Source organism: Pristiophorus japonicus, chromosome 7 (assembly GCF_044704955.1).
Source record: "Pristiophorus japonicus isolate sPriJap1 chromosome 7, sPriJap1.hap1, whole genome shotgun sequence".
NCBI lineage: Eukaryota > Metazoa > Chordata > Chondrichthyes > Pristiophoridae > Pristiophorus > Pristiophorus japonicus.
The window spans coordinates 81,713,285-81,726,796 of record NC_091983.1 but is presented as its reverse complement, the minus strand read 5'-3'; the positions used below and the strand labels follow the sequence as shown (position 1 = coordinate 81,726,796).

Sequence of the window (13,512 nt, the reverse complement as noted above, 5' to 3'; positions counted from 1 at the left end):
TACCCATGGGATACCTAGATTTACACTATTTGCACCCTGAAATAAATGTTTCCTTGTATCAAAATATGGGGGCAAACCATCTTAAAATGTGGATGGACTCTCCTCCTACCACTTTTGCACCAGTGAGTCCTTAAGGATTTTTGCCAACTATATAAAAAACAAAGTTTGCAAAGAACAGGATTATACACTGGTGTATAAAGAATTTGGTTTTGAAGCTAACTCTAGCCTTTTTGTTGTGTTTTTTCAGATTCGTCTGGCTATCTCTTCCATGTTACACCAAGCTTTGCTTCAATGTGTGGCTATACAATTGCAATGGATTCCAGGAATAACGTTGAATTTCGTGCTTCTGTCCTTAGCTGTTGTGTACATACTGTGGTAAGATAATATGTGGCGAATTGTATAGAACACCTACAAAATCCAGTTTACCCTTAAACTAGACCAATATAATTCAGTCCAGAAGTATCATCTGTGACCAATGCTGATAGTAGTTGGCATCTTATTTTCTTTACGATGGATGGCTGGGCTGGGTTGAAGGAAGGAGTGAGAGCAAGATAGTAGCTGGGTTACAAGGCCCTATACATCTTAATTGGGGGAAACATGCTCTCAACTAGTCTTAGTTTATGTTCCATGATGGCATGGAACAATACATACCTGCACCTGTATAGTCATTTAACTGCAGTACAAAGCTTTTTCAGAATCTTTGCTGTCTTATGGGTCAGCTAAATGATGCCAGATGGGCAAAATGTGTAGTGCTTCACTAGTGTCCAAATGGTGGCATGTATTGGCCACTTATTGCCTTTACACTGCCATTTTTTGTTTGCAGGATGATGAACAATTTAACCTCACTGTACAAATACAAGTAGGAACTGACCAAGTAATGGCTTCAACATATATTCAAGTTCTATCTTGTATGTACTCGCCATGGGCTGCAAGGGAAATATTCTGTGAAGAAAACTACATGCAGGTAAATAGAAAAACTAGATCTTCAGTAGTAATCTGAACTAATTCAAATATTGGCTTGTGACCAATGATAGCATCTACAATTAGCAATAATTGAGCTGTTCCAGGAAGTGGTAATCTAAACATTTTACAAATCTGGCACTTTCCAATTTGTGGAATCTGGCTGGAATGTTCCTCTTAACTCCTTTTTAAACTGATATATTTTATCCATTTGCTTTATGGCTTGTTGCTGGAGATTTGTCACTTGCTACTAATGGAATTGTAGGCATGCAACTTGGATTTTTTTTAGTAATAAGTAAATGCATTAATCTCTTATCTGCAGGTCTCTGTGCAAAGAAAGATACCGCTCATTGAGGAGGATTATGCACAAGATGCTGAAGACTGGTCTTTAGTACTTCCAGAAGTAAGATGTGATGGGGAATGAAACTGTCAATGCTTCAGTACACTTGCATGACTTCTTTTTTTAGGCTTTTCCATAATGTCTAGTTTGGCTTATTTTAGTGAATACAATGGTAGGACTTGATTTGAACTATCTATTTACTTAATCTTGGGTTCAAAACTGTACCCATTGAGCCCTCACTTTCAAATGTTGATGCACAAGTTGGCATCTCTAGAAGTTGTACATCAGAGCATTTGATCTAAGCTAAGCATCACTGCCTGCTCCACAACATGCAAGCTGTAATCCTTACCAACAGATCCATTATAGATCCAATCCATGTCTGGACCAGGGTCAAACAAGGCTGCATCAATGCCCCATCCCTCTTCTCAATCTTCCTCACTGCCATGCTCCACCTTAGTCAACAAGCTCCCTGCTGGAGTGGAACTAAACTACAGAACCAGTGGGAACCTGTTCAACCTTTGCTGTGTCCAGGCCAGGTCCAAGACTACCCCCCAACCTCTGTCGTCGAGCTACGGTACATGGACATTGCCTGCGTCTGCACATTGAGGCTGAACTCCAGGACATAGTCGACATATTTACTGAGGCGTATGAAAGCATGGGCCTTGTGCTAAACATCCGTAGACAAAGATCCTCCACCAGCCTGTCCTCGCTGCACAGCACTGTCCACCAGTCAAGATCCAGTGTGGCCCTAGACAACGTGGACCATTTCCCATACCTCAGCAGCCTCTTGACAAGAGCAGACATTGACGACGAGATTCAACACCGCCTCCAGTGCAGCCTTTGGCGTGCCTGAGGAAGTGTTTTGAAGACCAGTCCCTCAAAATTGCCACCAAGCTCATTAGTCTGACTTTATTCAAGACATAACAAATACTGCAAGCTCAAAGTAAGGTGTGACCATAGTCCTTTTATTACAGATCTGAGTGCCTCTCCAGCCTGAGACCTCCTTATATACAAGTGCTCCCAAGGCATTGTGGGATCCCTTGGGACTCTGGGGATAAGCCCAGTGGTGGTTAGACATGGTATTTACAGGTTTACATACACAACACTCATGGTCTACAGGGCTTCAGTAATACCCACCCTCCTGTGTGGCTCAGACATGGACCATGTACAGTAGACACTTCCTCACTGTAGAAATACCACCGATGCCTCTGCAATCCTACAAATCCCCTGGGAGGACAGACTCTACAACATTGGCGTGCTTGACCAGGCCAGCATAGTGTAGTCAGTGCTTCAATCAGCTCTGCTGGGCAGGCCACATCGTATGCCTTCCAGACACAAGACTCCCAAAGCAAGTGCTCTACTCTGAACTCCTTCATGGCAAACGAGCCAAAGATGGGCAGAGTAAATATTATAGGGACACCCTCAAGCCTCCCTGAGAGTGCAACATCCCCAGACACCTGGGAGTCCCTAGCCAAAGAATGTCCTAAGTGGAGGAAGTGCATCTGGGAGGGCGCTGAGCACCGTGTCCCATCGCCAAGAGTATGCAGAAATCTAGTGCAGGCAGTGGAAACAGCATGTGGCAGACTTGTCCCAACCACCCTTTCCCTCAATGACTATCTGTCCCACTTGTGACAGGGACTTTGGTTCTTGTATTAGACTGTTCAGGAAGGACTTGTGTATTTTGAGTGGCAGCAAGTCTTCCTTGCATCCGAGGGACGACCTATGATTGACAGCAGAGCAGGACTTTGATGTAATGTAATATGCTGCTAATTGGTATTTACCTGTTAACTTAAAATGAAGCTGCTTAACACTTGGCACTTTTCATGCATTGAGTTACTGCTATAAGCATGTCTTGTTTTTTTTTAATCTCCTCATTGATCATATCACATTTCCAATGCAGCTAAAATAGCTGTTGCATTTAAAATAAATATATCCATGTAGCTAAAATAAAACAGAATGCTGGAAATATTCGACGGGTCAGACTGCATCTATGGAGACAAAGTAATATTTCAGGTCAATGACCTTTCATCAGTTCTGACTTCCTATACCTACAGCATCATATACTGAGGAAACTTTGCTTTGTCTTATCTCCCATGGTGTTGCCCACAGATTCTCAAACTTCAGATATTGGAGAATGACTTCAAAATCTTGCAGAATTTGCTATAACCATGCCTGTTACAACCTTTTTGTGTAATTTGTTAAATAGAAAGACTCATCCACCATGGTCTCTCCTGTTCATCTAGGCAGCTAGTGCAGAAAGTGGAATATGGCAAGTGGTATTTCACATTGCTGGTGGCAAAAGAAGTATGACTGTAAAAGAAGCACATCAGATGAACTATGGAATCAATACCACAGTTTCTCGTATTTTGCTTCGTGCTCCATATCATACAAATGAGGCTCAAGTAGTTTTGGTGAGTTTACTAATCCTATTCCACTTAATTGTTGGAGGCCCCAAATTCTTGACAGACATTCCTATGAAGAGTTGTATGTTTTGGCTTTGCATGTAAAATTAGTGACTTCCCCTTTTTTCCATTAGGTCCAAGGTGTGCCCTTGTCTGTAATCCGATCAAGTACCTTTTACAAACAGCATTGGATGATTCTGCTAATTGACACTGCAATAGCTTGTCCTATTGGTAAGAATTAAATATTACAACTTTCAAATGCAAGCACAATTATAAACTTCAATTAAAACTGGCTTGTACTTGCCTAAAACTTTGCCCCATCCCTCACTGAATTGATTCAAATCCTCTCTGGCAAAACTGGGCCTTGTGGTCTAAGCAGTAATTCTGAGGTTTATTCCTTGCATTTAGAATAACTGCCATCTGAACAATCTTAACTCTGCAGCACTGTCCTTGTAGGGGTGCCTTCCACTGCCCTTTTTTTGTAGTTGTGTTCTGTCTATAGAATAACTGAAGATATCTTGGGGTAAAATGATTCCAAGCTAGACATTTAAATGCTACTTCTGTCATCCCTCAGATGGTATTACATTCACTGATCATACAATCATGTGGACAGTGCCAAGGATCTTCACTCCAATTGTGACCAGTGCAGTTCATCAAGACAACACCTCCATGGGAGTAAATGGCATAAAGTTGGACCCCACCAGAATGGCAGAAAGAAATTATACCCTAGATAAAAATGATACTGTTCTTGCTATAAGGGTCCCAATTGGAGGGCAGGATGGATACTATAAGGTTGGTGAAGAATTGGATTTTGCATTTTTAGATGGAAAATGTGGCTCAATTTGGGATGGTGAAACCTGACTTGCTTTAATGAAAATCTATGAACACTGGATGCAAGTCTAACAAATTTTGATGGCTCCTATCCAAACATTGCACTTGATAGTGAAGACATGGATTCAGATTCTTGCATTCACCATAACTGCTTGTACTATGAAGAATGAATTGTTATCTTTACTTTCAGAGCTATGTGAGGGATGAACAGTATGGCATCAAGTACAGCATTAATCTGTTCTTGGAACACATGTGGGAAGATGAGGCATGGGGACTGAATAAAATCAATGTGATCCATCCAGCCACCACTCCCTTTATTCCTCAGCCCCTTGTTCTTACTGATGGTATGTACTGTTCTTTATTTTGAACATGGCATGGGCTAATTTGGGGGGGAGGGGGGAGTAATGTGGCCCAGAGGAAGTATCCAATAGAAACTGCTCCTCACAAATGTATATCATGGCATTGATTTAACAATGGATATGAGCTCCAGCAGTTGCTATAGAAAATATCTTCTAGTGCTAATATTGAATATTCCAGTTGGTACTCTGCACATATGAAGTCTATTGTCCTGCCCTATTGGGAAAGGAAGAATTCACACTGGGTTCATGATGCCCAAAACTGCTTGGGGGGGGGGGGGTGGGCATTGGCATGTCCATTTGAATGTTCAATCAAGGCTCCAGGTGTGAAAACCTTTAACTGGGCTGCAACAAACTGTTCAGTACTCACCTTTTTTATAGCAGCAGACCAAGGGTGTAGAGCTCAAAGATGACATTCAGTTAAATTCACTTTTTCTCTACGGATAATTGAACTTTTAAACAGTGGGTTTGTTTGCTGCATACAATATATTTCAGTGAAGTTCAACTTTTTTCTGTTTTTTTTTCAGAGTCTGCTCCTGATCAATGGCTATTCAATGTCACACTCGGCAACTTTCTTCCTGATGTAGAACTAGACAAACTAACTCTGGGCTCTCAATCCTTCCCTGTGGATGAACCAAACCAGATGTTTCATGTTTACAACTGGACTATCTCAAATGAGACAGCCCTAAATAAAATCTTCATTCTTGAAGTTCCAATGGAGTCACCAGTTGTAGACCGAAAGGTAATAGAATGTTTGGGTAAGATATGTTTCCCCACAGCTTGACCTATTGCTGACTCTTCACTTTCTTTTTAGTATATAGGAGATGGTGTTGAACAATATACCCTTGACATCATCTACACCCTGACTGTGGTACCAGAAAATATGATATTCACACATGTTGCTCATTTAATACATAAACATAAAATAGGTAAGTTTTCTTGTCCTTGTGCAGACTAAGGAAGGAATGCTTGCTTTAAAGGCTTCATTTAATATTATTTCACTTTAGTACTTCCTGTGGCAAATGGCTTTTGTGATGAAGAGAACATGACACTGATAGTAACGCATGGAACCTTGGATCAGTACTGGATTCCTTTCCTTGGAAATGTACTATTAACCCCTCACTCTGCTGAACAGAGTGGTTACATCTTGAGAGATAATGGAACCCACTTAATACTTGTCATTCCACATGATGCAGCTGAAGTTGTCCATGAGGTGAGTTTCTTTTACCAAGTCCTCTTGTTTTTTTTTAAACTTTGAGCTGATCCTGACTAATTGTGGTGTCCTTGCAGTCAATAAACCAGCAAGGCCTTCGCAACAGATTTGACTTCAGACTGAAGGATAATAAAACCCTGGATGTGCTGACCAACTTTTCTGTTTCCTGCAGCTTTTCTACAGCTGACTTGATAAGTAAGCTCTTGGCTGTCACTTTTAACTAATGCCTGTCTTTCATTGTATTGGCATACTGACTTATTTTTTTTCCCCTCAGCTTGTTTCCCAAATGGAAGAATGATCATTACTGCTCTCAAACTTGAAGCATTGTTGGGAATAGATACTGGCAAAATGATGCTGAGGGATGAAACCTGTAGACCAAAAGAAAGTGATGCATTCAAAGCTATCTTTGAATTTTCTGCCAACTCGTGTGGAACAAGTAGAAGGGTAAGCTAACAATGGACAACTTTATGAAATAAGCTGGAGTCTGCAGTAAGGGCTCAGCAAGCAGCTAGTAATTGACTAATTGGTTTCTCGACAGTTTGAAAAGGATTACATGATCTATGAGAATGAAGTGGTGTACTTCAAAGAATCCAAACCAGCTAGTGACCCAATATATCGGTAAGAATGAGAGGTTTTCCTCTTGTGTATATGTGCATAGAAATTGTAAATAACATCTGTTTGCTTCTTTAGGCTTGCAATATCTTGTCATTACCATGTAAATGACTCCCTGCATATTCAGTTTGAACCCCAAGTAAATCCTCAGCCAACTGTTGTACCTGGATATGGACCTATAGTCTTGGTTATGCAACTTGCCAAAGGTAAATGAGTGGCTTTATACTAGCTTCCATTTTAAAATAGTGGTACTTCATGTGCAATATGCATTCAGAATAGCCAAGATCAGCTTGATTTTTTAAATCCTTGACATCAATGGAAAGAGAACCTCCAACCACAGAATTCTGGAATGTGACTTTTTTTTGCTTGAATTCTTGCAGATGTGTTGTATTCGAACCTCTATGAAGATAGTGACTATCCAGTAGTGAAGTATCTGAGTGATCCCCTCTACTTTGAAGTGCAACTGTTGCACAATGAAGATCCACAAATTGAATTGTTCTTGCAAGATTGCTGGGCAACTGCATCACCAGACAGAGAGAGCCACTTTCCACAGTGGTCTATCATTGTCAAAAGGCAAGTATCAGCAGCATTTCTGATGAAGATGGGAAGCTAATTAACTTGAGTAACAACTTGTTTTTGTTGACAGCTGTGGGAGCAAGGCTGATCTGCAGATGACCATCTTCCATCCAGTAACCAGTAATGAGCGAGTCAGATATCCTACTCATTTCAAAAGGTTTGAAGTCCAGATGTTTGCTTTTACCTCTGGAAACCTGAATACCTTGTTGGGACAGGTGAGAATTGCTTTAGAGCAACCTGTTGGTCAGTGCTTTCCACATAATATCCTGCTATAATGCTGTACTTTATTTTTAGGTGTACTTTCATTGCAGTGTAGTCTTGTGCAAGGAACCAGTAAATGGGCTGCTCTGTCCTGGTCAATGTGTACCAGGAAAACAGCGAATGGGTAAGGTATTAAGATTAGAATCAAACTTGGTGTTGCCTGTTGCATACTACTGACCAGCTGTGTGTAATTGCAGGTCGAAGTGCTGACACTGAGCACCATCTGCAGGGATCTGTATCCTCCAGGGCAGTGGTGATCTTGGCAGAATTTCCTACAGTGGAAAACAAGATCATGAAAGGTGATTGCTCGAGACTAGCACAAGAATGGCACAATGGTTCTGAAGCATACTTAATTCTTGTCTTTTTTTTTTTAGATGTCCAATTGAAATCCTCCTACTTGCCATGGCTACTGATTGTAGGCTCAGCAATAATTGTTGCTTCTATCGTACTTGGAATTGTTGGTCACCAATGCCAAATGAAATCTCATTAATCTTGAATAAATGCTACACTCAATCAAATGGTATATTTCTGTTCTTGCTGCAGTTTTAAGTCAAAGCAGCAAATTGAAAAATGTTTTGGCATTAGCGAGGGGTCTTTGTAAACTACTTCATACAAAGCTAGGCATAGGATTGAATGAGGTGTTTTGCATTATAACTTGCAATGCTGCTATTGCAGGTAAGTCATGGCCTTTAGTACATGGCATGTGCGTTTTCAAATTTCTAGAAAACATTCTTAGAACCTGAGTTTGCCATAGTGTTGTCATTCTCCCTTTGTAAACATTTGCTTGAAATTTCATTTTAATCCCTGTTCCTGACAATTGACTTATTGCCTTAATGTTTTACACTTGTATTTTGTCCTACACTAATGGAACCATTGGAGGAATAAATTGCTCAATCAAACAAAATTGTTTCTGAATCTCTCAAAGACCAAATACTTCTGAATTTGCTACTGCTTCACTAAATGCAAATTGTCAATGGATTAAGGAAGCTAGCATTGTAATATATCAGCATTGTTTCCATTCAGAATATTGTCCTATTCCATTTGGTAGCAAATAGTTGGAGTGCATGATGTAAACAATGTTGCTGGGATTTGAATAGGTCTTGATGCCTATTTACATTCGCTCAATAGGCAGATCAAGTTGAGGAAATATTTTGTGGTGATTTCATTGCAGGTGGGCTGTGGAAAGTGTCATGGCAACCATGCTGGCTCAGCGAGGTATGGTTTTATATTGTCTAGTAGAGATGCTTGCACTCTAGTGTCTTTTGCCACGGTAATTTCTATCTTCAGAAACTAACCATGCAGTCACGCTTGGCTTTGGTGGATGCATAAAGCTGAAACTACTTTGCAATGACAGTAAATTTGGAGCATAAATACATAGACATAGACATAGAAAATAGGTGCAGGAGTAGGCCCTTCAAGCCTGCACCACCATTCAATAAGATCATGGCTGATCCTTCACCACAGTACCCCCTTTCCTGCTTTCTCTCCATGCCCCTTGATCCCTTTAGCCATAAGGGTCATATCTAACTCCCCCCTCGAATATATCCAATGAACTGGCATCAACAACTCTGCAGCAGGGAATTCCACAGGTTAACAACTCTGAAGTTTCTCCATCAGTCCTAAATGGCCTACCCTGTAATCCTAAGACTGTCCCCTGGTTCTGGACTTCCCCCAACATTCTTTCCGCATCTAACCTGTCCCATCCTGTCAATCTTGTACATTTCTAAGATCCCCTCATCCTTCTAAATTCCAGTGTATAAAGGCCCAGTTGATCCAGTCTCAGTCCAGCCATCCCTGGAATCAGTCTGGTGAACCTTTGCTGCACACAAGAGCAAGAAGCTCCTTCCTCCGATTAGGAGACCAAAACTGTACACAATATTCCAGGTGAGACCTTACCAAGGCCCTGTACAATTGCAGTAAGACCTCCCTGCTCCTATACTCCAATCCCCTTGCTATGAAGGCCAACATACCATTTGCCTACTGTACCTGCATGCCAATTTTCAATGATGAACCCTGACACCCAAATCTCATTGCACCTCCCCTTTTCCTGATCTGCCTGTGTTTTTGCCACCAAAGTGGATAATCCATTTATCCACATTATACTGCTTCTACCATGCATTTGCCCACTCGCCTAACCTGTCCAAGTCACCTTGCAGCCTCTTGGCATCCTCTTCACACTGCCACCCAGTTTAGTGTCATCTGCAAACTTGGAGATATTACTCAATTCCTTCATCCAAATCATTGATGTATATTGTAAAGAGCTGGGGTCCCAGTACTGAGCCCTGCAGCATTCCACTAGTCACTGCCTCCCATTCTGAAAAGGACCCGTTTATCCCGACTCTCTGCTTCCTGTCTGCCAACCAATTCTCTATCCACACCAGTACATTATCCCCAATACCATGTGCTTTGATTTTGCACACCAATCTCTTATGTGGGACCTTATCAAAGGCCTTTTTGAAAATCCAAATACTACACATCCACTGGTTCTCCCTTGTCCACTCTACTAGTTACATCCTCAAAATTCCAGATTTGTCAAGCATGATTTCCCTTTCATAAATCCATGCTGACTTGGACCGATCCTGTCACTGCTTTCCAAATGCGCTGTTATTTCATAATTGATTCCAACATTTTCCCCACTAATGTCCGACTAACCGGTCTATAGTTACCTTTTTTTCCCTCCTTTTTAAAAAGTGGTGTTACATTTAGTTAACCTCCAGTCCATAAGAACTGATCCAGAGTCGATACTGTTGGAAAATGATCACTGATGCATCCACTATTTCTTTGTTTCCCATTATAAATTCACCCGAGTACGACTGCAAGCGACCTACGTTTGTCTTCTACTCCTTTTTCTCTTCACATCTATCGAAGCTTTTGCTGTCAATTTTTTTATGTTCTGGTAAGCTTCCTTTCATACACTCTCTCTCTTTATCCCCCTCTTAATTAAACCCTTTGTCCTCTTCTGCTGAACTCTAAATTTATCCCAGTCCTCAGGTTTGCTGCTTTTTCTGGCCAATTTACATGTCTCTTGGATCTAACACTAGCCTTAATTTCCCTTGTTAGCCACGGTTGAACCATCTTCCCTGTAATATTACTCCAGACAGGGATGTACAATTGCTGAAGTTCATTCATGTGATCTATAAATATTTGCCATTGCCTATCACCATCAACCCTTTATCATTTGCCAGTCTATTCTAGCCAATTCACACCTCATGCTGTTGAAGTTACCTTTCCTTAAGTTCAGGACCCTAGTTTCTCAACTGTCACACTCCATCTTGAAGAATTCTACCATATGATCACTCTTCCCCCAAGGGGCCTCAAGATTGCTAATTAGTCCCTTCTCATTACACATCACCAGTCTAGGATGGCCAGCTCTCTAGTTGGTTCCTCAGTGGTTGAGAAAACCATCACTAATACACTCTAGGAAATCCTCCTCTGCATTGCTACCAGTTTGGTTAGCCCAAGCTATATGTAAGTTAGTCGCCCATAACTGCTGTACCTTTTTTTTTTTTTTTATTGCACACATTCCTTCCTTCTTCTTTGATGCTGTCCCCAACCTCGCTACTACTGTTTGGTCTGTACACTACTCCATGTTTTCTGCAGCTCCACCATACAGATTCCACATCATCCAGGCTAATGTCCCTCCTTACTATTGTATTAATTTCCTCTTTAACCAGCAACACCACCCCGCCTCCTTTTCCTCTCTGCCTATCCTTCCTAAATGTTGAATACCACTGAATGTTGAGTTCCCAACCTTGGTCACCCTGGAGCTATGTCTCCGTGATGCCAATTACATCATATCCGTTAACTGCTCTCCGCAGTTAATTCATCCACCTTATTCCAAATACTCCTCGCATTGTGGCAGAGAGCCTTCAGGCTTGTCTTTTTAACACACTTTGCCCCTTTAGAATTTTGCTGTAACGTGGCCCTTTTTGTTTTTTGCCTTGGGTTTCTCTGTCCTCCACTTACTATTTTAATTTTCTTTTTGCCTCTGTCCCTGCATAGGTTCCCATCCCCCTGCCATATTAGTTTAACTCCTTCCCCAATAGCACTAGCAAACACTCCCCTGAGGACATTGGTTGCAGTCCTGAGGTTTGAATGCTTATACCTTTTTGGTGTAGATATTGATGGATGGCAACTGTTGAACTGTCAGCATAATCCAGTTAACACTGAAAATCATCACCTACTGTACCAATATTAAATTTCTGCTTTGTTTTCATTTAGGAATTCTGGAAAAATTTGACTTCCTAATTGTTTTTTGTGCACCATTAAATCTAGACCTTGTTACTCTGGAATAAAATTCAGCTGTTGGAGCAGAGGGGCCAGAATTTGAACATAAGTCTGCTCTGCCATTTAGATTGTAACTGATCTGATCATGGACTCTGTTCCACTTCCTTGCCTGCTCCCATAACCCTTTTATTCCCTTAATCATGCAAATCTGTCTTGTCTTTGAATATATTTTTAAGGCAATGACCCAGCCTCCACAGCTCTCTAGAGCAGAGAATTCCATAGATTTACAACCTTCTGAGGAAATTCCTCCATCAGTTTTAAATGGGCAGCCCTTTATTCTGAGACTTTTGGTTTTCCCCTAAGTGGAAATATCCTCTCTGCATCCACCTTATCTAGCCCCCTCATGATATTCTCTTTTCAATAAGATCACCTCTCCTTCTGAATTCCAATGAGTAGGTTGGGCCTCTATCAAGTCAACCCCCTCATCTCCAGAATGAACCTTCTCTAAACGGCCTCCAATGCAAATATATCTTTTTTAAATGAGACCAATACTCGGTGTAGCCTCACCAATACCCTAAACAGTTGTAGCAGGACTTCTCTACTTTTATACATTATCCCCCTTTCAATAAAGGCCAACATTCCATTTGCCTTCCTGATTACTTGCTGTATCTGCACTCACTTTGTTTCATACACAAGATCCATCTGTACTGCAGCACTTTTTTCAATTTTTAAAAATTAATTTGTGCTTTTTTTCCTGCCGAAGTGGATAACCTCACATTTTCCCACATAATCTGTCAAATTTTTGCCCACTCACTTAGGCTATCTATATTCCTTTTACAGATTATGTTTTCCTCAATTTGCTTTCCCATCCATCTTTATCAGCAAACTTTACTATATTACACTTGGTCCCTTCATCTAAGTCATTAATATAGTTGAGGACCCAGCACTGATCTCTGCAGCACCTCACTAGTTAATTTGCCAACCAGGAAATGATCCATTTATCCCAACTTTTTTTTGTTGGACAATTCTCTCATGTTAATATATTACCCCCAACCCTGTGAACTTTTTATAAGAACATAAATAGGAGTAGGCCATACAGCCCCTTGTGCCTGCTCCACCATTTAATACAATCATGGCTGGTCCAATCATGGATTCTGGTCCACTTCCCTGCCTGCTCCCCATAACCCCTTATTCCTGTATCTATCTTAAATATATTCAATATCCCAGCTTCCACTGTTTGTTCTGGGTGTGTGTATTATATCACACTATATTGGCAAGAAAGCCATCCTTAACATTTAAATGACCCAGATTGGATGGGATAATTACTTTTTGTAAAAAGTTCAAAGAGCCAATTTCAGGTAATTCACTTTTTATTTTCTATTAACTAATTTTAGGAAGTGTCTCACTGTTTTTCTAATTATTTTTCTTTACCTAAAATCACAAGTCTAAAACCTAGCTGGAAGTAGCATTTCAAGACCCACTTGGCTGCAGCAAATTGGATCACGAGATATGTGTGCTATTATGCTGTTTGGAAGAATTACCAGCTTTTTAACTTTTTTTTTTAACGCTCAGTAAGCTTCATCTGTTTATCATGGGTGTTAGTATTGCCATTTTAGTTTGGATGGAGGAAGAGGAGCAAAAGCTTGGCACCAGCAAGTGAGGGGCTGTTTGTAGGAGGTCATACCTAGCATACATCCAGTGTATAAGCTGAATGTTTCTTGGAGAAATTACCTG

The 13,512-nt window shown here is 40.8% G+C and overlaps 1 protein-coding gene across 1 annotated transcript; it reads left to right on the top strand.

Annotated features, from left to right (window-relative positions):
* The first annotated feature begins 837 nt into the window (after positions 1 to 837).
* Positions 838 to 11,846, top strand: LOC139266592 (uncharacterized). Its single transcript, XM_070884188.1, has 18 exons — positions 838 to 964; positions 1,283 to 1,363; positions 3,544 to 3,711; positions 3,837 to 3,933; positions 4,277 to 4,494; positions 4,724 to 4,877; positions 5,417 to 5,631; positions 5,704 to 5,818; positions 5,897 to 6,102; positions 6,180 to 6,297; positions 6,377 to 6,546; positions 6,641 to 6,720; positions 6,793 to 6,920; positions 7,095 to 7,287; positions 7,361 to 7,505; positions 7,585 to 7,675; positions 8,095 to 8,226; positions 11,773 to 11,846. The coding sequence occupies exons 1-18, from the start codon at positions 878 to 880 to the stop codon at positions 11,844 to 11,846; spliced, it is 2,472 nt and encodes an 823-aa protein (XP_070740289.1). The 5' UTR covers positions 838 to 877.
* Positions 11,847 to 13,512: the final 1,666 nt, after the last annotated feature.